This window comes from Nomascus leucogenys, chromosome 15 (genome assembly GCF_006542625.1).
Source record: "Nomascus leucogenys isolate Asia chromosome 15, Asia_NLE_v1, whole genome shotgun sequence".
NCBI classification, from domain to species: domain Eukaryota; kingdom Metazoa; phylum Chordata; class Mammalia; order Primates; family Hylobatidae; genus Nomascus; species Nomascus leucogenys.
Window position 1 is genome coordinate 16,607,068 of NC_044395.1, and position 25,387 is coordinate 16,632,454.

The 25,387-nt window shown below is 51.5% G+C and overlaps 1 protein-coding gene across 1 annotated transcript; it reads left to right on the top strand.

Moving 5' to 3' along the window:
- Positions 1 to 9,392: 9,392 nt before the first annotated feature.
- On the top strand, positions 9,393 to 23,271 carry SCN2B (sodium voltage-gated channel beta subunit 2). Its single transcript, XM_003253218.4, has 4 exons — positions 9,393 to 9,705; positions 17,336 to 17,502; positions 17,791 to 18,001; positions 19,001 to 23,271. Exons 1-4 carry the CDS (start codon positions 9,636 to 9,638, stop codon positions 19,198 to 19,200), a joined length of 648 nt encoding a protein of 215 aa, XP_003253266.1. The 5' UTR covers positions 9,393 to 9,635; the 3' UTR covers positions 19,201 to 23,271.
- Positions 23,272 to 25,387: the final 2,116 nt, after the last annotated feature.

Below are 25,387 nucleotides of genomic sequence, written 5' to 3' on the forward strand. Positions count from 1 at the left end.
AGACTGAGTTAGGAAGCTGAGCTTAGGCCAAGGCTTTGTATAGCTCTGAGGAGACAGATTTTGAAGGACCGGAAAGCTACTGAAGATCCTTGTAGTAGAGCCTTTGGAAAGCGGTTTTGTTACCTAAATTTGCAGTATTTTAGGTCCCTGGAACATCAGATGCTCTCATATTTTAAGGTTTGCAGAAGTACACAGGCCTTTGCCAACAGAAAGCAGCCCCAAGGGTGGAGGGAGCGGAGCTACTCATGAATAATGGAGAACCTAGCAGCTTCCGAATTTGGCTATCGCAACTGAAAACAGTTCTGCCTGTCCACTGGGGATCGGTAGAAGATGAGCTGAGTCTCCTTCAAAAGGCTGCAGGCTTTTGTTGGCCAGGCGTGGTGGCTCACGCCTGTAATCCCAGCACTTTGGGAGGCCAAGGCGGGCGGATCACCTGAGGTTGGGAGTTTGAGACCAGCCTGACCAACATGGAGAAACCCTGTATCTACTAAAAATACAAAATTAGCTGGGTGTGGTGGCGCATGCCTGTAATCCCAGCTACTCGGGAGGCTGAGGCAGAAGAATTGCTTTAACTCGGGAGGTGGAAGTTGTGGTGAGCCGAGGTCGCACCATTGCACTCCAGCCTGGGCAACAAGAGCGAAACTCAGTCACAAAAAAAAAAAAAAGGCTGCAGCCTTCTGCCAGCCCTTTAGTTGTCTCTTCCTGGTTGCCCCCCACCAGTGTCCTTTTCTCCCTTTTGACTGGTCAGTATGCACACCTGTCTGTTGGTAATTGGCCATTTTCCTTCATAAAACACTAGCTCTGTGTGTGTGTGGTTGGAGGGAGCCACTGAGTTAGCTCAGTTATTTAGAGCTGCAGAGCCTTAGGTTGCAGTTATCCTCTTAATTCAGCATAAACAAAGTTTCCCAGGACCACTGACCTTCTGTCCTGGCCAGCTAGTTTGCAGATGTGGTCTAGGGAGGTCAGGCAATCCCTGACCACTTCTGTAAAACCCAACTACCAGAACATCTCTTCTTCAAAAAATAAGGGAACTTAAAGTTTTCTCAGAAAGCTGAGACCTTTCTCACTTCATAGATGGTGCGAGCCATAGTGATTTACCTGTCCGAGATCTTTCAAAGCTGTGTGAACTCTGCCTTGTATGTTCATGGCCTTCTGTATGCTGGTGCCATCTTGTCTGCCCATCTATACTTCATTAAAAAAAAAAAATAGTTTTAGGCCAGGTGCAATGGCTCACGCCTGTAATCCCAGCATTTTCGGAAGCCCAGGCTGGTGGATCACCTGAGGTCAGGAGTTCGAGACCAGCCTGGCCAACATGGTGAAACCCCCCCATCTTTACTAAAAATACAAAAAATTAGCCGGGCATGGTGGTGAGCGACTGTAATCCCAGCTACTCGGGAGGCTGAGGCAGGAGAGTTGCTTGAACCTGGAAGGCAGAGGTTGCAGTGAGCCGAGGTCATGCCATTGCACTCTAGCCTGGGAAACAAGAACAAAACTCCATCTCAAAAAAAAAAAAAAAGTTTTAATGGTATTTTTTTTTTTATTTCAATAGTTTTTGTGGAACAGGTGGTTTCTGGTTACATGGATAAGTTCTTTAGTGGTGATTTCTGAGATTTTAGTGCACCCATCACCTGAGCAGTGTACACTGTACTCAATATGTAGTCTTTTATGCTCAGCCTCCTCACAGCCTCCCTCTGGAGTGCCCAAAGTCCATTACATCACTCTTACACCTTTGAGTCCTCATAGCTTAGCTCACACTTATAAGTGAGAGCATACCATATTTGGTTTTCCATTCCTGAGTTACTTCACTTAGAATAACGGCCTCCAGCTCCATCCAAGTTGCTGCAAAAGACATTACTTCATCCCTTTCTATGGCCGAGTAGTATTCCATGGTGTATGTATACACCACATTTGCTTTATCCACTCATTGGTGGATGGGCACTTCTGTTGGTTCCATATCTTTGCAGTTGTGAATTGTGCTGCTATAAACATGCACGTGCATGTGTCTTTTCCATATAATGACTTCCTTTCCTTTGGGTGGATACCCAGTAGTGGGATTGCTGGATTGAATGGTAGTTCTACATTTAGTTCTCTTTATTTTTGCGACGGAGTTTCACTCTTATCACCCAGACTGAAGTGCAGTGGTGTGATCTTGACTCACTGTAACCTCTGCCTCCCGGGTTCAAGCAATTCTCCTGCCTTACCCTCCTGAGTAGCTGGGATTACAGGTGCCTGCCATCACGCTCTGCAAATTTTTTGTATTTTTAGTAGAAACGGGGTTTTGCCGCGTTGGGCAGGTTGGTCTTGAACTCTTGATCCCAGGTGATCCTCATGCCTCAGCCTCCCAAAGTGCTGGGATTACAGGTGTAAGCCACCACACCTGGCCTACTTTTAGTTCCTTAAGGAATCTCCACACTGTTTTCTATAGTGATTGTACTAATTTACATTCCCACCAGCAGTGTAAAAGTGTTCCCTTTTCACTGCATCCACACCAATATCTACTGTTTTTTAAGTTTTTAATTATGGCCATTCTTGCGGGAGTAAGGTGGTATCTCACTGTGGTTTTAATTTGCATTTCCCTGATGATTAGTGATGTTGCATGCCTCATTTTTTTTCATAACAGGAACCCTCTGCTCCATGCATTGTTGTCTTTCCTGCTGTTGGTGTACTCTTGCCTGGGATGACTCTTTCCTTTCCTTCTTGCCTCCCCACACCAACATCCCTTCAAGGCCCTGCTTTAGATCACCGGCCTGGGTGATCTCCTACTTCTCACCTCTTCTTAGATGTCTCTGCACTTGATCTACTTTTGTCTTTCCTTATCTTCTAATTGTTTCATGGGTGTGATACTTTATTTTCTCTTAGAGATCTCAAACTCTTAGAAATTCTGCTTTAGGCCAGGCACGGTGGCTCATGCCTGTAATCCCAACATTTTGGAGGGCCAAGGCGGGTGGATCACTTGAAGCCAGGAGATTGAGAACAGCCTGGCCAACATGGTGAAACCCTGTCTCCACTAAAAATACAAAAATTAGCCAGGTGTGGTGGCACAGAGCTGTAGTCTCAGCTACCCTGGAGGCTGAGGCACAAGGATCGCTTGAGCCTGGGAGGTGAAGGTTGCAGTGAACCACGATCTCGCCACTGCACTCCAGCCTGGGCGAAGTTTGAGGACAAAAAAAAAAAAAAATTCTGCTTTAGGTCTTTTCTGTGACCCTTGTAGCATTTGACCCCAAGGGGGACAATCCCTTGTCGAACGAAATTCCTAGGGAGTGGAGGGGAACAGCATGCACAGATTGCGGCTGGACCTGGCTTCCATTCCCAGTTCTACCACACCTTGACTGGGGAGGTCAGGCTGATGGAATTTCTGCTCCTTCCCCAGATGCGAAGTAGATATTCACTCATTTTCATCTGCTCAAGGACCAGTAGAGGCCCAGTGCATGCTCAGAAGAATAAGACGCAATCTCAGTACTTAAAGAACTACAGTCTAGTTGGGGAGGTCAGATGGGTAAGTAACTAATAAAAATACTCTTTGACTCCTGTTAGTTCAATATAAGGTGTCCCTGGGTTCCCATGTCTCCGGTAGATGGGACTGCACTCACCATGCTGTATTGCGAGTGTATGCATTTATCTCCCTATCTAGAATGTTAGCTTTCCAAGGGTGAGCTGTATCTCATTCATTTCTTGGTCTCTAGCTCCTAGCTGAGTGTCTAGCACATAGGGGCTGTTCCACAGATACTTGAGTTTGTTCAATGAGAGATCTGATTGATAAATGAGTGAATGTACCCAGGGTCACAGGAGCAGAGAGAAGAGGTATTTAGAAGAGCAGGAATAGGTGACTTTGGAGCATTTTTGAAGAAAGACCATGAGCTTGATGAGCAGGCAAGGGACAAAGGGCATTCCTACAAGGGAAAACAGTGAAGGCAAAGACAGAGATGTGAAGCTGCATGCCAGGTTAGAGAAACCTCACCTGGTAAGGAAGGGCTTCAGAAGCTTGTGGGGCAGAGAAGAGAGGTGAGTGATATGCATCCCTACCTCGTAGCTCATGAACAGACTGCTGTGTGCTCTGCAGATCACCAGAGGCCAGCATTTCATCCGAGGCTTGTTCCTGCTTCCTACTCCTCTCTCCCTGAACCCCCAAACCTGGCTTCTAATGGCCCCTTGCTCATGGTATGCAAACCTTTTGATGTTGGCTGAAGGCAGTGCTTCTCAAGCTTTAATATGCTCAAGAATCACCTGGAGATCTTGTTAAAAATGCAGATTCGGGCCAGGCATAGTGGCTCACACCTGTAATCCCAGCACTTTGGGAGGCCGAGGCGGGTGGATCACAAGGTCAGGAGATCGAGACCATCCTGGCTAACGTGGTGAAACCCCGTCTCTACTAAAAATACAAAAAGATTAGCCGGGTGTGGTGGCGGGCGCCTATAGTCCCAGCTACCTGGGAGGCTGAGGCAAGAGAATGGCGTGAACCCAGGAGGCGGAGCTTGCAATGAGCCGAGATTGCGCCACTGCACTCCAGCCTGGGGGACAGAGTGAGACTCCATCTCACACACACACACACACAAATGCAGATCTGGATTCCTTGGGACTGGGGTGGGGCCTGTAGCACTGCCTTTCTCACAAACTCCCAGGTGACACCCATGATGCTGGCCTGGGGACCACACTTTGAAAAGTGAGGCTCTAAGGTAAATAACTAGGGAGGCTCTCTATAGCCTCAACGAGGCATTCCAAAGATAAAAGGAAACTACCTTCCTTTGAATTATTTGTAACACTGCTTTTCCCGGCAGGGTAGGTAATTGAGAGCTGTCTAATAAAACCTTCACTGATAAATAACCCTGGGCACGAATGCCAAAACCACAGGGCTTCACTCCTAAAAAAGCACATCTTTGACACTGGTGTCTTCATTCGGCAAAACACCTCTTACAGCTGCTGCTTCCCAGACTTTCACTGGCTCCTGGAGAAGGCTTACTCTTTCGGAGCAGATGGGCATCTGGAGGCCCAAGTGGGTTGTGGGGAAGTTCCGGGGTAGCTCTCCTCCTCTCTCCCCTTGGCTCTGCCTGCTACTGCCCCTCGCCCTTGATCTGGCTCCTCCTGACCCTTGGTCCCGGGGGGCTGAGTTGGATGAAGACTGTTCTAAGTCTGGATATGCAGTTTCTCTTTGCGGAATTCTGGATAAAAACAGATCTTCTGGATCCACTTCTTGCCTCAGATGCCTCCAAAATAGAAGCTTCTGGACCTGATGTGAGACCAAGTGAGGCCAGGCAAGCAGCTTCCTTCAGTTTCTGGGCCTCACGGGCACCCTCTGCTGCATTAAGAAAAAAAGAGGAGGCCGGCTACGTCAAACCAAAAATCTCTGGCAACGGGGCAGAGCTGACATGTGTCTGCGGCAGCATGGATGGCTGTGCTGCAGAGTGGGACTTGGCAGTGCGCGCCTAAGCGGGAGCTGAGGCCCTGCTTGTGCCAGTCTACCCCTCGGGGCACAGCTGTGAGCTGCTGACAGCGGGGTAGACCTCAGGGCCTGAGGGCACTGGGCATGGGGCCAGGCATGGCGACTGAAGGAGACTTTTCTTCCCAGGCTGCCCCACCTCTCCTTCCCTGCAGTTCTGCCCTGTGGGCCCTGTGTTTTGTGAATGGGCCAGCCAGAGCCAGACCCTAGGGATGGGACAGAGGCACTTGGGGACAGAGTCTGTGTGTGATCTCGGCAGGGACAACCACAAAGGGCTCTTAGACTACCCACCTTTCTGCCTTCTGGCAACTCTGCCTCAAAGCCCTGGCCCCCTTGCTCCTCCCCAGCCCAGAACAGCTTGAGAGGCCGTGGCAGGATTTCATTTCCTCCACAATGTCTACTTTCCTCCCTTCCCTCTCCAGATTCATTAATTCATTCAGGTGTGCCCCCGTGCAGTCATTCACCGCCTGCTGACGAAGTTTCTGCCCTGAGCCAGGCACTGTGCTGGATTCTCACTGTTTCTCCATAGCCTGCCTCTTAGCCCTTGCTTTTATGTCACCTGCAGAGGCTAATTGCTTCATGTGTCTTGTTGGTCTTCTCTTCCTGGTGCCTTTCTAGACAACCTGGGGGTAGCTCCATGTCTCCTTCCCTTGGTGCTAAGCAATGTGGAATGCTGGTGACACCCAGAGTTTCATGAAGACCTTGGTTTGAATCCTGACTCTGCCCTTAAACTCTCATATGTAAACTTGGGTGGGTTGAGCCCCATGAGCCTCTGTTTCCTCATTTGCCATTAAAAAAAGAATAGGCCAGGCGTGGTGGCTCACGCCTGTAATCCTAGCACTTTGAGAGGCCAAGGCGGGCGGATCACCTGAGGTCAGGTGTTCGAGACCAGCCTGGCCAACATGGTGAAACCTCGCCTTTACTAAAAATACAAAAATTAGCCAGGCATGATGATGGGTGCCTGTAATCTCAGCTACTTAGGAGGCTGAGAAGGGAAAATTACTTGAACCCGGGAGATGCTGGTTGCAATGAGCCGAGATCACACCACCGCCCCAGCCTAAGCAGCTGAGTGAGACTCCGTCTCAAAAAAAAAAAAAAAAAAAAAAAAAAAAAAAAAAAAAGAATAAAGGCCAGGTGCAGCGACTCATGCCTATAATCCCAGCACTTTGGGAGGCCAAGGCGGGAAGATCACTTGAAGCCAGGAGTTAGAGACCAGCTTGGCCAACATGGCGAAACCCCGTCTGTACTGAAAATACAAAAATTAGCCGGGTGTGGTGGCAGGAGCCTATAATCCCAGCTACTTAGGAGGCTGAGGCAGGAGAATCATGTGAACTTGGGAGGTGGAGGTTGCAGTGAGCCAAGACTGTGCCACTGCACTCCAGCCTGGACCACAGAGTAAGACTCTGTCTGAACAACAACAACAAAAGAATAAAAAGAAAAAGAAAAAAGAAATTATGGTGATGGGAACCTGTAAACCCAGCTACTCAGGAGGCTGAGGCAGGAGAATCACTTGAACCTGGGAAGCGGAGGTTGCAGTGAGCCAAGATCATGCCACTGCACTTCAGCCTGGGCCACAGAGTGAGACTCCATCTCAATAATTAATAATAATAATAATAATAATATAAATAAATTTTTAAAAAAGAAAAAGGACAAAGGAAAAAGAAATCGCCTATCCCAGGGTTAAGATTAAACTGACAGGGCGGGGCACAGTGGCTCACACCTGTAATCCCAGCACTTTGGGAGGCCAAGGTCGGTGGATCACAAGGTCAGGAGTTCAAGACTAGCCTGGACAAGATGGTGAAACTCTGTCTCTGCTAAAAATACAAAAATTAGCCAGGCATGGTGGCAGGCACCTGTAATCCCAGCTACTTGGGAGGCTGAGGCAGGAGAATTGCTTGAACCCGGGAGGTGGAGGTTGCAGTGAGCCAAGATTGCGCCACTGCACTCCAGCCTGGGTGACAGAGCGGGACTCCATCTCAAAAAAAAAAAAAAAAAAAAAAGAAAAGATTAAACTGAGATATCACAGGCTGGGCATGGTGGCTCATGCTTGTATTCCCAGCACTTTGGGAGGCTGATGCAGGTGGAACACTTGAGGTCAGGAGTTCGAGACCAGCCTGGTCAGCATGGTGAAACCCTGTCTCTACAAAAATACAAAAAAATTAGCTGGGGGTGGTGGCATGTGCATGTAGTTCAGCATACTCTGGAGGCTGAGACACAGGAATTGCTTGAACCCAGAAGGCAGAGGTGCGGTGAGCTGAGATGCCCCAGCCTGGGTGACAGAGTGAGACCTGTTAAAAAAAAAAAAAAAAAAAAAAAAAAATTGAGATATCACAATAAAGTGCTTGGCACAGAGTTATGCTCAAAAATATTAGTTGCTCCCTGTTTGGTACAAAGGGCCATCACATCATGATCTGCATGGATCTGCTACTTCATTGGAGTAGGGTCTCTTACACCTCCTCGTTAGATGCTTCCCCAAGGCTGGGGAATATGTACTATCCAGTGGCATAGTGGTAATCTTCCTGTGGATCTCACTCTGGCCAGCTGGGGTGTGGAGTGATCTGAACCTCTGCCTCCCAGGTTCAAGCAATTCTCCTGCCTCAGTCCTCCCAAGTAGCTGGGATTACAGGCACACGCCACCACACCTGGCTAATTTTTGTATTTTTAGTAGAGACAGGGTTTCACCATGTTGGGGAGGCTGGTCTCGAACTCCTGACCTCAGGTGATCCACTTGCCTCGGTCTCCCAAAGTGCTGGGATTACAGGCATGAGCCACCGTGCGTGGCTTCTTTGAATATCTTAAACCAAATCCAGTCATCATATTATTTCACCCATAAACACACCAATGTGTGTCTTTATTTTTTTTGAGACAGAGTCTCGCTCTGTCGCCCAGGCTGGAATGCAGTGACATGATCTTGGCTCACTGCAACCTCTGCCTCTCGGGGTCAAGCAATTCTTCTACCTCAGCCTCCCATGTAGCTGAGATTACAGGCACACGCCACCATGCCTGGCTAATTTTTGTATTTTTAATAGAGACGGGGTTTCACCAGGCTGGCCCGGCTGGTCTTGAACTCCTGACCTCATGATCTGCCTGCCTTGGCCTCCCAAAGTGCTGGGATTACAGGTGTGAGCCATCCCACCTGGCCATCCATGTGTGTCTTTAACAGATAGAGATGTTAAAGGACAAAACCACATTTTATCACACCCAACAAAATTAAGAATGATTCATTAATACAATCTACTATGTAGTCCATATTTAACTTTTCCCAATTGTCTCAAAAACTTTTCTTTCCTGTTGATTTGTTTGAATCAGATTTCTCCAAAGGCCTGTGTTACATTCGATTGTAAGATCTCTTGGGTATTTTTCTATCAGCCTGCTTCAACATGTTCTGTTTTCAGAGGAAACGCTAGAATGAGGAAATCGTTACCTCTTGAAAGTCTCTCCAACTCACTTTCCTGAACCCTTTTCAATAACACAAAAACAAGCATCTCCTTTTTTTTTTTAGGGTTTTTTTTTTTTGCCTTTGGAGGCAGGGCCCAGGCTGGAGTGTGGTGCAGTAGCTGGGTCTACAGGTGTGCGACATTATGCCTGGCTAAATTTTGTATTTTAGTAGAGATGGGTTTTGCCATGTTGCCCAGGCTGGTCTTGAACTCCTGGACTCAAGCGATCCATCTGGCCTCCCAAAGTGCTGGGATTACAGGTGTGAGCCACTGTGCCAGCCTGGGGGTGTTTTTAAATGACAAAAGGTGTTTCCGTTTCCAGAATCTTGAAAATAAATGGATTCCTCTAATAGCTTTCAAAATCCAACAATCATCCCAGTGAGGTCAAAAGGCAGGGTTTGTATTATTTCTTGTTTTAGAGGGTAAAAATTTCTGGGATTTTGTTCTTTTCAAAATGACTTTTTTATGCCCTCCCACCTGCTTTTTGAAATCCACCAACCACAATATTTACCCCATCCCCCTTTTCTCTCCCCCCATCTCTCTCTCTCTCTCCTTTACACACTCCCTCTCTCTCTCTTTTTAGCAGCAACATACAAGCCGGCCATATTAGAGAGATGGAAATAAAGCTTCCTTAATGTTGTATATGTCTTTGAAGTACATCCGTGCATTTTTTTTTAGCATCCAACCATTCCTCCCTTGTAGTCCTCGCCCCCTCAAATCACCCTCTCCCGTAGCCCACCCGACTAACATCTCAGTCTCTGAAAATGCACAGAGATGCCTGGCTACCTCGCCCTGCCTTCAGCCTCACGGGGCTCAGTCTCTTTTTCTCTTTGGGTAAGTTAGACTCACATCTGCATGCTCCCGAGGGTTCAGAAGTGTAGCCGCAATGTGAAGAGGATGGGGGCAGGGGATAGGAAAGAAGACATTGCTAGCATTTCCCTCTGTGTCCTTGGGAGGGGAGGTGCTGGGGACTGGAAGGGACGTTGCTGGGGAGTGCAGAACCCTGGGACTACTTAGTCACAGAAATGTTGGGTCAGGGGATCTGAGTGTTGCTGGGGGCTGACAATTGTCAAGGGAGGTGAATCTCCTCTGGATTTCCCCTAAGTGGACCTACGTGGGGGGTGGGGCAGAGAGTGGATTGACCTGCAGTCTCTTCAGGGATTTTTTTTTTTTTGTAGTTGCCGCAAATGTGGGGTCCTGGGACTTAATGCTCCCTTAAGGGGCTTCTTTTCGGAACCTCGACCCTGGTGGATTTAGGGTATTAGGAGAGTGTGCGGGGGAGCTGGTGGCAGAAAGTTGAGTCTGGGTCTGGCTTCCTGGCACTCGGTCTCACTGATCTATTGGAACGTGTGTGGGAGTAGGTGGGAAGCGGGCTTGGGGAATGATGTCTGGGTTGGGAGGAGACCTGCTGAGGCACGCACTGATGGAGAAGCCACCTTTGGTTTGGGCCGGATGGAATGGAGGAAGGGCCAGGTGTAGAGATTCAGGAAAAAAATGGAACCCACAGGCTGAGTAAGGTTGCAGCCCTTTAAATCCAGCCTCAGAACTTGCCCAGCCCAGTCTTGCAGACTGTCCTGTCAAGTGGCCCCAAATATTAATTTTGTATTTGACCACTCAGAGACTTCCTGGTGGGGAAGTGGGCTAGAAAGTTATTTGCAAGCCTGCTTTGTAGCGTTTCATTCTTGCTCCTAAACTTACTTATTGCTGGAGCAGCAACTGAGCGTCAAGTCCAAGGACTGTTGATGGAACTATTCCCCACCACAAAGCCTCTCTCTCTTTGTGTGGTGTGATGTGCTGGGTTTGGAGTAGGAGTGCTAAACACAGACAGTGCAGAGGCCCTGCCAGCCTGCTTTGCTGAGTTACTTGGCATATTAACATCAGAGCAGGAATGCTATGGAATTTCTGGCAGGACTTGGGTTTCCAGCCACCTTTGTCATTTACGTAATGATCACAGGCAAGTTACTCAACCCCTCTGAGCTTCAGTTCCCTCCCGGGTAAACTAAAGAATGCCTACTGCCTGACATGTTTGTGATCTGGCGCACGGCAGGAACTCAACGATGGCTAAAGTAAGAATGCTTTTCGTGAGCCCAGGCACTGTGTATCTTGTTTAGCCCTCACAGCAATCTGAGGTAGATTCTATTATACTCAGGTTACAGGGAGGAAACAGATGACTATGGTAACGGGAGCTGAGATTTGAACTCCCTGTGTCTGACTTCAGCACATTCTCTTAAATGTTGGATTCCACTGCCCCCAATGTTGAAGAAATGGCACTGCTATATTAACAGTACCTAATTGATCAGAGTCTCAGGACAGGCTGAAAGAAGGGGAGTTGGGTGAGTGGCCTGTTGTAAGGAGCCCCAGCTGGAGGACAGGACCCCTCCCTCAGGAGTTAGGAAGCACTTCCTGCAGGAGAGAAGCTGCCTGGTGAGAGCCATGGCTAAGTAAAGACAGAAAGGGGGCTCAGTGACCAGGACCCGGAGCTCTGGGCTAGGGTGAGGAAGAGGGAGTCTGGGATGAAGAGGTCTGAGTGTTGGCGGTGGGGAGATGGTGGTGGGAGGAAGCTAAAGCTTCTGCAAAGCTGAGTGGGAGAGGTTGCAGGAATGGGGACCTTGAACTTGAACTTGATTGGTGCTGTAATGAGGCATGTCCCTGGCACTCCAATGCTGAGGGCTGAGTTGACAATGGAACTTTGGTGGTGTTGCAGTAGCTTCGATCCCCAGGATGGAGGATGCCACAATTGACGAGGGAGGGGACTCTGTCGGGGCTTGGCTTGTGGGGATGACTATGGAGGTGGCAAAGAGAAAGGGCAGGTGGGCAACCAGCTCTACCCACGACAGAAGCATATGAGGCTAGTTTTAGCCAGAAACAATTCAAATGACTGGACTGCCCTCAAGTTTTTCTTGAGACCGTTGACTCCACAGTCGCTGGCCTGCTTACCAATGTATGGATTATGTTAGGGGAGGCACAGAAAGCGGAGTCTGGGCTGAGCACGGTGGCTCACGCCTGCATCCCAGTGCTTTGGGAGGCCGAGGTGGGAGGATCACTTGAGGCCAGGAGTTGGAGACCAGCCTAGACAACATAGCAAGACTCTGTCTGTACAGAAAAAAAAAAAAAAAAAAGAAAAGAAAAGAAAAATAAGCCAGGCATGGTGGCATGTACCTGCAGTCCTAACTGTTCCAGGAGGCTGAAGTAGGAGTATCAAGAGTTCCAGGCTGCAGTGAGCCATGATCACACCACTGCACTCCAGCGTGGGCAATAGAGCCAAACCCTCTCTCTTAAAAAAAGAAAGAAAGAAAGTGAAGTCTAGTCCTCACTCTAGCCCACTGCACATATCTGCTGCTTGTGGTGGCAGGGACCCAGACATGGAGAGAAAGCTGTCTCTTCTTCCTTTAGTAGACTTTATTGAGTCCCCGCTCTGCCACACACTGTCCTGGGTGCCAGGGATACCAAGATGAATAAGAATCAGTTCCCCGGAGCCTCTTGAGGGAAACAGGCCCGTGAACAAATAATAACAAGACAACATTGTATGTATGACAACAATAATAGCAATAATGATCATCATAGTCGCAGCTAACTTTTGTCCGGGCCGTGTGCTAGGCACTGTGCTGAGCTTCCTACAGGTAGTAAGTCATTTAATCCTTACGACAGCCCTATGAAGTTGGGCTTAATGTCCCCTATATTACAGATGAGGAAACTGAGGCACTGGGAGGTTAACTATCCTGCCATTCTGCCCCCAAGTCATGTGGAAGAGATAGGTACAGGGCTGGGGTGAGGACAAGGACACTGGGGAAACAGTCACCGAGGCTAATGCTCTGTAAGCTGGGACCTGAAGGATAAGTAGAAGGGGTTCAGGGGCAGGAGGGCAAACAAGCTTCTCAACCTGAAGCAAAAATACGTGCAAAGGCATGGAGAAGGGAAGGAAGGTGGTGTTTTCAGAAAAAATCAGAACTGGAGTCACTGGAGTGAAGGAGACCTGGGGGAATGGGGGCTGGCAGGGGATGAGGCTAGGGTATAGGTTGGTCCCAGATGGCAAAGGGCTTGGAAGCTGTGCCCAGGAGCCTGGACTCGATCCTGAAAGCAGTGGGTAGCCGTTGGAGGTTTGGAGGTGAGGAGTGATGAGGGTGGGTTGCTCCTGGCTGCACAGGGATGGACTGGCGTGGCCGGGGTTGGGGAGGCCCTGGAGCAGGAAGGGTCTGGATGGTAAGGCAGTGCAGGTGCAGAGATACGGGCTGGATGCCACACTCACCTGGGAGGCAAGGGCTGCCCCGGGAGACAGTTCATCTGTTTAGACACTTAAAAAAAAAAAACCAAGAAGAAAATAATTACCTCATAGGTTGCTGTAGGGTGGAAAGAGGAGTGAGGAGATTAACTTTCAGTCTCTGCAAGAGACAGCATTTGGCAGATGAGCAAATTTTCATAGTCTCTGCAAGATGGGCTAGTTAGAACAGCGGATGACTAGATGTGCCTTGGAGACAGCGGGGGGCCCGCCACTGTTGAGATTTTGGATCTAAGATCAGAAGCCACATCCCGTTGATGATCATTTCCCTTCTGTGAGTTGAAAATCAGGAGACACAAGCCCCAGACCTGGTCTCAAATGGGACAACCAGGAAGATTGTGGGCCCCCCTTATATGGAGGTTCCTTTAAATGGGACCATTCCCTGCTGGCCGGCCTGCCTGGAGTTGGACCTGCCACTATAGTCGGTAAGAGATCTGGTACCCCGGATGCCTTGGAATGGGGCTCACTTCCTCACTCAGCTTCAATGCCTCAACCCTGTCAGGAGCCAGGCAGGCTGGCTTCAGATTCTAGCTTTGCCTCTTAGTAGCCGTGAACTTGGGCTCGTCTCTTAACTTCTTTGTGCTCCATCTTCCTCATCCGGAATGTGGGAGCGATAACAGGGTTTTGATAGTATTAAATGAGGTGATATATATATAGAGTGCTTAGACAGTGCCTGGCTCGTTGTAAGCATTTTGTAAGGGTTTGTGGCCGTGATGAAGTCCTTTCTGTGGCCTTGGCCATGCATTCAGGTGCTTTCCCGAAGCAGGAGAGTTAATCAAGAGACCAGAGTTTTGCTCACAGCTCTGACCTTGTTGAGCCATGGTCTCCTCGTCTTTAATGAGGGCCTGGACTGGTGGAAGGTCTGAGGCCAGCACCCTAGAGCTGCCGGGATCCTGGTGAGGCCACAGGCTCACGTGGGGATCTTGGATTAGGGGCTAGGAACCATGATTCTGGCCTCAGCTTGTCCCTGTTCTCTGTGTGCGGCTCTCATGGCCTGTCTTTCCTCACCGGTAAAACAATGGGGCTAGATCTACGGTTTCTGATCCCAGCTCCAGCTATGGCTCCGGATCCCATGCTCGCTCCGCAGGATGGAACTTCAAGTTTGACCTCTGTGACCACTAGAGGGCACGCGTGTTCCGCCCCGTACCTTCTGCAGTGCTGCGCTGCAGGGTGGGGAGCGAGAGCCCGCATTGCACCTCTCCCGGCTGCCCCAGTCCTGCCGGCCAGAAAAGGCGCCCCCGCACTCCTCTCTACCCTGCCCTCCCCTACGGCAGGGTGCTAGCTCCTTCGAGATGGTGGGGTTCAAGTTCTAATCTGGAGCACTGCCTTGGGTTTGGGGGGGGCGGGGCAGAGGCCCGCGCAGGGTCCGCCGGGCTTCACAGAACGCAGACTTTTTGGTCTGGGGAGCCCCTGGGAAGACGATCGACCTTCCAAGGGAAGAGCTAGAGGGGCAGGACATTCCTGGGATGGGAGGTAAGCTCAGGACAAGCACTGTCAATGCCTTCCCTCAGAGCTCTAGGCCTCTGCAGATGGAGATGCTGTTGGCATTTTCTGCACACCTCCTCCCTGGCTGGTGCGGTGCCAGATGCTTTCAGAATGGCGATGAAAGTACAGGAGATGGAATTGGGCTTTGTTCTTCCTGGCAGGGGCCCACTCAGCCTCCCCAGTCCGTACTCCCCTAATGAGCACTTAAGCTTACACCTGGAATCCTCGGCCCTGGGCTCCTCCTCTAGAAAACGCAGATGGTGACACCTGTCTCCCAGCTTGGAGAACAGATGAGGTCCCCATGCCTACCCCTCCATCCAGGGCTGCTGCCAGTTCAGAGAATCTCTGGTTCTTAAGTCCTGCCACTTGCCCTGGTCACTCGGGCCAGGGGCGGGGCTGGCAGAAGGCTGCTCCAGGCAGACGTTGATTTCCCTGCAGGCTGCAGGGCAGCTGCTTCTGCAGCTTTGTGCAGAAAAAAAAAAAAAAAAAAAGTTTGAAAAATAGGAGCCCTGCAGGCCTGGGCTGTTCGCCAATTACTACGGACTGGCTGGAGGGGGGCACTCTCCAAGGTGCCCTCAGGCCAGGCCAGAGGCTCCCCTGCAAGCCCTTCCTGTTTGCAAGGCAGAACTTGGGGAGAATTGAGGATAATAGCAGCTACCATTTGCTGAATACTTAGTGCTTGTTTTCATTATCGAAACAACCCTGGGAGATCGGTGTCACCAACTGCGTTTTACAAAGGAGCAGCCCCCACTCTTCCAGCTTCTGAGGCTGGAGCTGGGATTGAACCCAAGTCTAGTCGCATACCCTTGTCTACGCTATTCCCACATCAGCCTCTATCGGGCTTGCCTGGGCAGCCTCCCAGCAGCCCCCACACTCCCCAACCCTGCAGGGACCTCCTATCACACTCCAAAGATGAAACTCCTAATTCCATATCCTGGCCCAGAAAGCCTTTGTGAGCTGGTCCCTGCCTAACTCTCAGACCTCAGGTCTCACCATGCACCCCCTCAGTCACTCTGCTCCCTCTGCCTCAGGCACACGAAGCTCCTTCCAGCCACTGGGACTTGGCCCCTGGGAGTACCCCTGCCTGGGAACTTGACTCGCTCAAAACTTCAACGGGCTCACTCCCTCTCTTCAGGTGGGCGCTGCCTGCGTGTCCCCCTCAGAGCAGTCTTCCCTGCCCACCCGACAGCAGACAATGCCCCTCTACCTTGCCGTGTGTCTCTACCTTCAACTCCATGATTTTTTTCCTTGTTGATGTCTATCCTTCTCCCCAGAATATAAGCTTCATGATGCAGTGACTCTGCCTGTCCTGTTCACAGCAGTAACCCCCAGGGCCTAGACTAAGTGCCTGGCACACAGTAGGTGATTTATAAATATTTGGTAAATGAGTGAATGAATGACGCTGAACACTGCTATTTATCCTCCATAAAGAAAAGGAATCTTCTGAGATAAGGTTCTTGAGGATACAGGCAGAGCATCTTGGAATGAAGGCCAGGGCTCAGGTGAGTCCAGTGAGGTGCCTAGGGTGTGACATTTAAGGAGGTATTTCCACGACCAGACAGTGGATGCCCCTTACGTGTCTTGCCCCAGGCCCCTCACTCACCTCCCTGTGGGCTCTGTCCTGCTTAGAATGTCAGAGTGGGACAGGCCTTTCTCAGCCCTAGCACCAAGGTCTCCTGGCCTACGTCTGGTGTTCCTAATAGGACTCCACAGAACCAGCGGCTCCCACCCTGCCCGCCTATAGCAGCTCCTTGCTGCAGTGTCTCCAGGCCTGACATCTCCAAGAGGGACTCCTGTCCCTGCAGAACCATCAGCTGGTCCTTGGAATGGTGCCTCACCTTCTGGGGCACCTCTTCCCTCCCACAGCTTGTCTGCCTCTTTCTTGTCTGTCACAAGCCTGAGGAAGGTAGGGGGCTGGGCTGGGCTGGGACACAGCTTTGCTCTGTCCCTGGGATATGGAGAGCAAGGCCTTCCAAATCGCCAGCTGTTCTCATGCTGCTGTCCTGAGAACAGAACTGCAGGGGAGCCCTGCAGTTTCAGCTGGAAGGGCTTTGGCCCAGCAGAGATGGTTAGAAGTGGTGAGAATAAGGGGGAAACTGAGGCAAGCATAGTGAAGCCCCTTGTCTGTGGTCTTCTGCTAGCATGTGACAGAACTGGGGCAAGTGTCACAGGGGGTGGGGGTGCCTAACAGTGGTTCTAGAAAAGGCTTGGGGCCATTTGGCTGCCCCTGGCTTGACAGATATAGATGATGTGATGATTTGGTGTCTCTCCTCCCCTACCTGCTCTGCCGCCCCGCTTTGCCCCAAAGACCACATCTGGTGCCCCATATGCGCCTGCCCACTCCAGGAGTATGGACTGGGGAGGCTGAGTGGGCCCCTGCCAGGAAGAATGAAGCCCAATTCCATGCGGCTTGTACCTGTACTGCCAGCTACTTGGGAGGCTGAGGTGAGAGGATCACCTGAGCCCAGCAGGTCGCGGCTGCAGTGAATCATGATTGCGCCACTGCACTCCAGCTTGGGCAACAGAGACCCTGTTGCAAATAACAATAACTCCCACCTCCTGACTAACTGGAGCTGTCAGGGACCCAGTCCCCTGCCCGTAGCTCTGCTCTGCCTCATCCCCCAACACCCCCAGGCACAGAGGGCTTGCCCCTCCCCAGCCCTTTCAGCCAGACTTCTCACCAGCTTGTGGCTTCATCTGCAGTGCCACCAGGACGGAGCATGGAGGTCACAGTACCTGCCACCCTCAATGTCCTCAACGGCTCTGACGCCCGCCTGCCCTGCACCTTCAACTCCTGCTACACAGTGAACCACAAACAGTTCTCCCTGAACTGGACTTACCAGGAGTGCAACAACTGCTCCGAGGAGATGGTGAGTCCTGGGCTGAAGGCGGGGGTGGGGAAGGAGGTAGGAGCCCTGCAGCATGAAGCCCCCGGATCTACCACCCGACCCTGCACTGCACTAGGGCCCCAGAGGACCCTGGGTGGGCTGCGTGCTCTGGAGGCTTTGAAACAAGGTGTGCTGAGCACCCAGGTGCCTCACAGAGGTAACTGCCTCTCTTCCCCAGGAAAGGAGTGGATGGGAAGAGGGGGCATCCTCACTGTCCTTGTAGTTCCTTGCTCATCCAGCCACCCATCCTGTCCCTTGCTCCATCCCCAGTTCCTCCAGTTCCGCATGAAGATCATTAACCTGAAGCTGGAGCGGTTTCAAGACCGCGTGGAGTTCTCGGGGAACCCCAGCAAGTACGATGTGTCCGTGATGCTGAGAAACGTGCAGCCGGAGGATGAGGGGATTTACAACTGCTACATCATGAACCCCCCTGACCGCCACCGTGGCCACGGCAAGATCCATCTGCAGGTCCTCATGGAAGGTGAAGGCTGGGGTGCCAGCTGCGGGGCCCTGACCTTTCCCACCCACCTACTCTCCGCAGCATTCGCTCGGGGCACTTTGGGGAGGCCATGCCCTCCTGAGGGTGGGAGCAACCGTTTGTGCTGCATAGAAGGAATCCATTTTCTTCCCTCTAGTCCTCAAGAACCTGGGAACATGTCCCAGAGAGTCCTGGTAATGATATAGACTATAATCCCAGTCTTAATAATGGGGCTTGGCGTGATGGCTCACACCTGTAATCACAGCACTTTGGGAGGCTGAGGCAGGCAGATAGCTTGAGCTCAGGAGCTCGAGACCAGCCTGGGCAACATGGCAAAACTCCATCTCTACAGAAAATGCAAAAATTAGCTGGGCATGGTGGCTTGCACCTATCCTCCCAGCTACTTGGGAGGCTGAGGTGAGAGGATCATCTGAGCCCAGCAGATAGAGGCTGCAGTCAATCACGATTGCGCCACTGCACTCCAGCTTGGGCAATAGAGCAAGACCCTGTTTCAAATGACAACAACAGCAATAATAATGATGGTGATGATGGCAGCTTCCATTTATCGGGCACCTCTATGTCTCAGTCATAGGGCTAAGCTCTGTTCATGCATTATCTCACCCTCACGAAAACCTTTAAGGAAGGTACTATTATTAACCCCATTTTACAGGTTAGAAAACTGAGGTTAGAGAGGATAAGTTACTTAAGGTCACCGCAATTTGTAAGTTGTACAATTAGGACTCAGATTTGGGCCTGTTTGATCTTAAAGTTCATGCTCTTAAATACTTCATCACACTACCTCCTCTGGGGGCTTTGGGTGTCCTGGGATTTGGGGGTGGGGGCGCTTCAGGGTCAGTCACTGGATTGCTTTTTGGCTTTGCTAAAGTCCTGTCTGTGGAGGAGAGTAAAGTCAGGATGGTTCCATGCATGCCACGGGTAGTGGGGTGGTGGGGGAGGCCCTTTTCCCAGCCCTGGTGCTCAGTGGCTCTGCTTCCTTTCCAGAGCCCCCTGAGCGGGACTCCACGGTGGCCGTGATTGTGGGTGCCTCCGTCGGGGGCTTCCTGGCTGTGGTCATCTTGGTGCTGATGGTGGTCAAGTGTGTGAGGAGAAAAAAAGAGCAGAAGCTGAGCACAGATGACCTGAAGACCGAGGAGGAGGGCAAGACGGACGGCGAAGGCAATCCGGATGATGGCGCCAAGTAGTGGGTGGCCGGCCCTGCAGCCTCCCGTGTCCCGTCTCCTCCCCTCTCTGCCCTGTACAGTGACCCTGCCTGCTCGCTCTTGGTGTGCTTCCCGTGACCTAGGACCCCAGGGCCCACCTGGGGCCTCCTGAACCCCCCACTTCGTATCTCCCACCCTGCACCAAGAGTGACCCACTCTCTTCCATCCGAGAAACCTGCCATGCTCTGGGACGCGTGGGCCCTGGGGAGAGGAGAGAAAGGGCTCCCACCTGCCAGTCCCTGGGGGGAGGCAGGAGGCACATGTGAGGGTCCCCAGAGAGAAGGGAGTGGGTGGGCAGGGGTAGAGGAGGGGGCCGCTGTCCACCTGCCCAGTGCTTGGCCTGGCAGTGGCTTCAGAGAGGACCTGGTGGGGAGGGAGGGCTTTCCTGTGCTGACAGAGCTCCCTCAGGAGGGCCTTGGCCTGGCATGGCTGTGCTCCTGCCCTGCTCCCAGCCCAGAGCAGCCATCAGGCTGGAGGTGACGATGAGTTCCTGAAACTTGGAGGGGCATGTTAAAGGGATGACTGTGCATTCCAGGGCACTGACGGAAAGCCAGGGCTGCAGGCAAAGCTGGACGTGTGCCCTGGCCCAGGAGGCCATGTTGGGCCCTCGTTTCCATTGCTAGTGGCCTCCTCGGGGCTCCCGTTGGCTCCTAATCCCTTGGGACTGTGGATGAGGCCAGACTGGAAGAGCAGCTCCAGGTAGGGGGCCATGTTTCCCAGCGGGGACCCACCAACAGAGGCCAGTTTCAAAGTCAGCTGAGGGACTGAGGGCTGGGCTCCATGGTGAATGCAGGTTGCTGCAGGCTCTGCCTTCTCCATGGGGTAACCACCCTCGCCTGGGCAGGGGCAGCCAAGGCTGGGAAATGAGGAGGCCATGCGCAGGATGGGGCAGCTTTCTTTGGGGCTTCAGTGGGAACTCTCCCTGTTGCCCTCGGTGGGGTTTCCACCTGGCTTTTGGCTACATAGAGGGAAGGGAAAGCCTGAGGCCAGCATGAGGGGAGGCCTTGGAACCTGAGCCGCCAATGCCAGCCTTTTCCCATCTGCGGCCACGCTACTCACTCCTCTCCCAACAACTCCCTTCGTGGGGACAAAAGTGACAATTGTAGGCCAGGCACGGTGGCTCACGCCTGTAATCCCAGCACTTTGGGAGGCCGAGGCGGGTCGATTACCCCCATCCGTTTAGTAGAAATGGGAAAAACCCCACCTCCACTAAAAATACAAAAATTAGCTGGGCGTGGTGGCATGTGCCTGTAATCCCAGCTAATGGGGAGGCTGAGGCAGGAGAATCACTTGAGCCCGGGAAGCAGAGGTTGCAGTGAACTGAGATAGTGCCACTGCAATTCAGCCTGGGCGACATAGAGAGACTCCATCTCAAAAAAAAAAAAAAAAAAAAAGGCAATTGTGGGGAGCCAAGCATCACTGCCATTACACTCACATTCAATGGAAATTGGTTAGGCCTGAGAGAAAGAGCAAGAGGCAGAAACACTGACTCTGAGAACATGACATTGGAAGATCCTCAGAGATCAGCTAGCCAAGTCACTCACTTAAAATGGGGAAACTGAGGTTCCAACTGACAGAAACTGAGGGTCCTGCCCTCTTCTCTGGCTCCTCAGTCTCCAGGTTGAATCAACAGAGCCATCATTTTCCCAGTGGGAGGGGCCTCTGTGGCCTGGTCCATGATGGGGCGAGTTGGAGGGGTGGGCTCCTCTAGCCCTGACCCTCTCCTAGGAGCCCGGCCCCTCTGGCCTGGACTGAGGAGGAGTGGAGGGAAGCAGGGAGGGAGGGAGCGAGTGTGAAGGGCACAGCTGCTGGCAAATGCCCCATTCCCTGCCCCTGCACTTCCCAGCCTTTCCAGGAGCTCAGCCCCACCCCTGCTCAGGGAGTCAGGTGCCCAGTGTAGGGAATAAGTCTAGAAAAGGGGGTGGAGACAGGACCGTGACAGTCTCAGGGACCAATCCCTGCCTCTGCCCATCAGATTGCCAATTTGGGGAGAGAGCAATATCATCTGGGACATTCAGCTTAATTTGCTTCAATTCAGCAACCACTTATTGAGCATCTATTATGTGCCAGGCACTGTGCCGGGCACCGGGGATATACACAAAGCCATAAGCACTGGGGACTGCCAGGTTGGCACTGTAGGGACCAAAATTAACTTTTTGGTGCATCTAATTCCACCTCTGCAAGACACTGCTTCCAAGGCTACAGTAGGGGAAGATGAAGGGATTCTAGAATCTGGGCCCTGGGAAGGGAGAAACAGCAGGGAAGAGGGGCAATACAACAGGGTCAAGGGTGCAGAGGCCAGGCAGAGTGGGTGCAGAGTGGGGGATGGGCAACCAGCCTGGTAACACCTGGGTGAGGTGAGTGAGTCAAGCCCATCTGGAAATGCTAAACTCATCAGCTCAGTACCTAACTGCCAATCAACACACTGCCAATGGGGGTGAGCTAAGCCGCCAGGATGCCTGCAGCAGATGGACGCTGCCCATCCTCGAGCCAGCCAGCTGGGGGCAGAGAGGTGGGTGGCAGGCACCTCATGCCAGCTGAGACCAAGAGTGGTTGTATTTATTTCTGCAGCTTGCAGATTTCATTTTTTTGGTCACCCTTTAAGTGTCCTTCTCTCCCAGGCTGAGTGAGGAGCTGTGCTGATGTTGCGAACTTATCTTTTTCCAGGATCCATAACATTTAGGGGAATTATTTGCGGGCTTTCCTAGTGTATTCTGAGAAGTTCTAACTCTCCATCAAGAAGCCCAAGATTCCTGGAGTCTTTTTTTCCTCTGCCCTGACCAACTGGGGCCTAGGAAAAGCAATGTCTCTTCATGGGCCTCCGGGCCCCGGCAGATGGGGCTGGGTCAGGAGCCGTCTCTGTCCCAGGTGCTCAGCCCTCATATGCATTTTGTTCTGGAGCCTCTTAGAATCTCCTCCGGAGGACTCGTAGAGCTGCCTCCCCCAGGATGGTGAAGTTGGGAGCAAAATGGGGCTTCTGTAAGTAGAGGTGGAAAACCAGAGAGATGTTTCCACAGCGGCCATTTCTCTACCCTGTTTCCTAACTTAAGCTGACAAGTTCTTCCTCTTCCTACTCTGGGGTTCAAGCCCCACTTCTGGCTGCATGTTCCCACCACCACGCTCTGCTGGTTTCAGTCGGCTGACTTTCTCAACTGCTCCAGCCTCTCCTGCTCTCTCAGAACCTCCCCCTGCCCCCACCCCCCATCTGTCTCTTCCTCCTAATTAAGGGCCACTGCAAAGAGAGACGGGCTGGCTAACCCATGGGATTTAGCTTATAAGAACAAAGCACAATTTTTCAGGACTGAAATGCCTTGAGGTGCCTTGGAACTGGCTTTGGAAATAGCTATCTGCCCCCTAGCTATGGACTCTTCACAGTTATTTTCAGTTTATAAAAAGGAAAAGCTGATCGGATCCATGTTTCTCTCTGCGAGTCTCCTTGGGGAGGTTGGGCTGGTAAATATTTGCAAGGTCAGGTTAAGCAGACAGACAATTGAAAATACTGGGCAGGTGCAAAAGGATAGTTCCAGGCCATAGGAATGGCTTGGTGCAGTTAACGGGTGATGAAGCAAGAAATCTTCCTTCCTACTTATGTCTTAAGGATGGACAGCCTGTGTCTCTTGCTGTGCCTCTTGCTGGCGTCTTCCTTTATTGAAGCTTGCTGATGCACTGTACATAGTCTCTCTCTATAGGTATAGATATATTATATATACAAATATCAAACATCTCACCACACCCACCCCAAAAGTTACACTGTGTGTGTGTGGGGAGGTGTAATAACTTCTCAGTGTTTTGAGTTGATTCACCAAAGGCAAATTTTGGAATGTTCTTGCGCTTTGTGCACTTGGAGGGGAAAACCCAACTACATATGCACTTTCTCGGTTGTGTGTGCTGTAGAGAGGTTGGAAGGGGTGGTTGGAAGGGGAGAGAAACTGAGATGGCCCTCTATGACTCGACTGCTGGGATGTATCTGCTTTTGGGAGCAGACTGTTTCTTTTGCAATTTGTCTTATTGTTTGGGTCTACTGGTGACAATAAACTATCTTCCCTGAAAATCCCTCAAGTGTGGCTTTATTCAGGGGTTCAGGGCAGGGTAGGCTGATGCTTCACCAGGATCTTAACTGGAACCCTAGGTGCTCCTTTCCTGGTAATCCCATTGGCGCTGCCAGATCTCCAGCATCTGAGGGCCTCAACGCCCCTGCCTCACAAGGGGAAGGTTGTATACCCCACACTTGTGCCCCCATAGATGTTTCATCCCTTTGCCTTCCCCAACCCCCTGGGGACTCTGCTCACCCTGGAACAGGGTGGCTGAACACCTACTTCTTGGAGGGCTCTTGATTATTTTGGGGATGAAGACAACCCTGGAAGCTCCCAAGGCTGACTGTCATGAGGATGTTGCCGGTTCTTTGTGTGGGCAGACAGGCCATCCTTCCTGCTCTGTTCCCCAAAGGTGTTGGATTAGACATTTCTTTTGCCTCCTCTGGACTCAGAAAGAATAGATAGATAACAGCTGGTCAGAGTCTGCCCTCATGCAGTTCATGGAGAAGGGTGGCTGTGGGAAGGTTCAGGTGGCTCATGTCCCATCTACATACTGCTGGATCCTATTTACCTGTGCCAAAGCAGCCCTAAGAAGTTTAGGACCAAAGGCGACCTCCTGGCTAGGGGCTCCACTGTCCCAGACAGGGCTTTTTTTCTCCCTTGCTCTCCATTCTTCCATCTCTTTGCATCTCTCCCTCTCTCCCTTGCACCGCTCTCTCTCTCTCTCTCTTTTTCTCACCTAGGAGGCTTACCAGGCTTACCTTCCTCTTCCCACCCTGGGGTTCGAGCCCCACTTCTGGCTGCATGCTCCGGCCACCACGCTCTGCTGGTTTCAGTCTGCTGACTTTCTCAACTGCTCCAGCCTCTCCTGCTCTCTCAGAACTTCACCCTGCCACCACCCATCCCCCCGCCAATCTGTGTCTTCTTCCTAATTAAGGACCACTGCAAAGAGAGACGGGCTGGATAACCCTTTACAGCAAGAAAAACCTCAACGTACTGAATGGCAAGGACATACTTAGGTAGTTGGTTCCTACTTCTCTATTGGTTTCTGTCTCATTCCTCCCTACCCGGTGACCCAGAGACCCTCACCAGTGGTTAGTAGTTAGGAATACACCAACAGGACCTTGATATTTGTAGTTCTAATGGCTTAAAGGATGACAACTGCCACTTGGGAGAGAAGTCAGACTGGAGGTGGCAGTGTTTAACAAAGGTGGCTGGTATTCAACAGAGCCAAAGTATCCTTGGTTTGAAAGGATGTCTATCCCTGGAGCCTGAGTCCTTCCAAGAATGGGGTGTTGGCGGGGGGGTGCTTCTCTACTTAACAGATAGGAACATTTGGGCAAGGGACATGGACTGAGCAGCAGAAGGCACCAGGGATTCTGGTTGGTTCCTTCCAGGATGGACACAGGCCCCTGATATTCGGCCAGGCCAGCAGCATCTTCCTCACTGGGCTTCTCCCCCAAACACTTGGTTTTGGGGACCAGGTGGCAAAGGGGTTAAGGAACAGTTTGCCCCAACAGATTGAGAGTTATTCCTATGGGCAAAGAAAAGGGAGCAAGGCCCTGGGGAAGAGGGTCTTGGTAGTCACGAACTGGGCCTGGCTTCTGGGAAGGCTGGATTTGGTTCAGGCATCTCCCCTAAATTTGGGTTCTTTGGCCCGGCCTGCCTGGGGCGGGGTGGATTAATTTCAATTGCAGAATGAGCTGCCTTGGTGGGGGAAGGGATAGTTCCCACCCTGGTGCTCAAAATTATTGGTCTCCTGTGCCCCTCAATTGAGGTGGAGGTACCTGTACAAGAGCTTCCCAGTTCCCACTGGACACCCCATGCATGGGATATCCCAGTGGGATAGCCATCGACCTGCCCATGGACGGTTGCTAGGGAATAGGAATCTGGGCCAAAAAGAGTAGGGGTGATGGAGTAGACCTTCACAACAGCAGAAATGGGAGGGCCCCCAGGAATACCTGTCAAGTCTCCTCATTGTTCTAAAGGGGAAACTGAGGACCAGAACAGAGAAGTGACATGCTTAAGGTGACATGATGAGGCAAGCACAGACAGAGTCTGGCATCAGGCTCCAAGTCCACTGTTCTTCCTGCAGTCCACAGGTGCTGGGCCTAGTGCTTGACATAGCAGCACGC

Coding starts and splice junctions, on each gene's coding strand:
- SCN2B (XM_003253218.4), top strand. CDS start 9,636: ATGCACAGAGATGCCTGGCTACCTCGCCCTGCCTTCAGCCTCACGGGG. Junction 9,706..17,335: donor CAGTCTCTTTTTCTCTTTGG/GTAAGTTAGACT, acceptor CTTCATCTGCAG/TGCCACCAGGACGGAGCATG. Junction 17,503..17,790: donor ACAACTGCTCCGAGGAGATG/GTGAGTCCTGGG, acceptor CTCCATCCCCAG/TTCCTCCAGTTCCGCATGAA.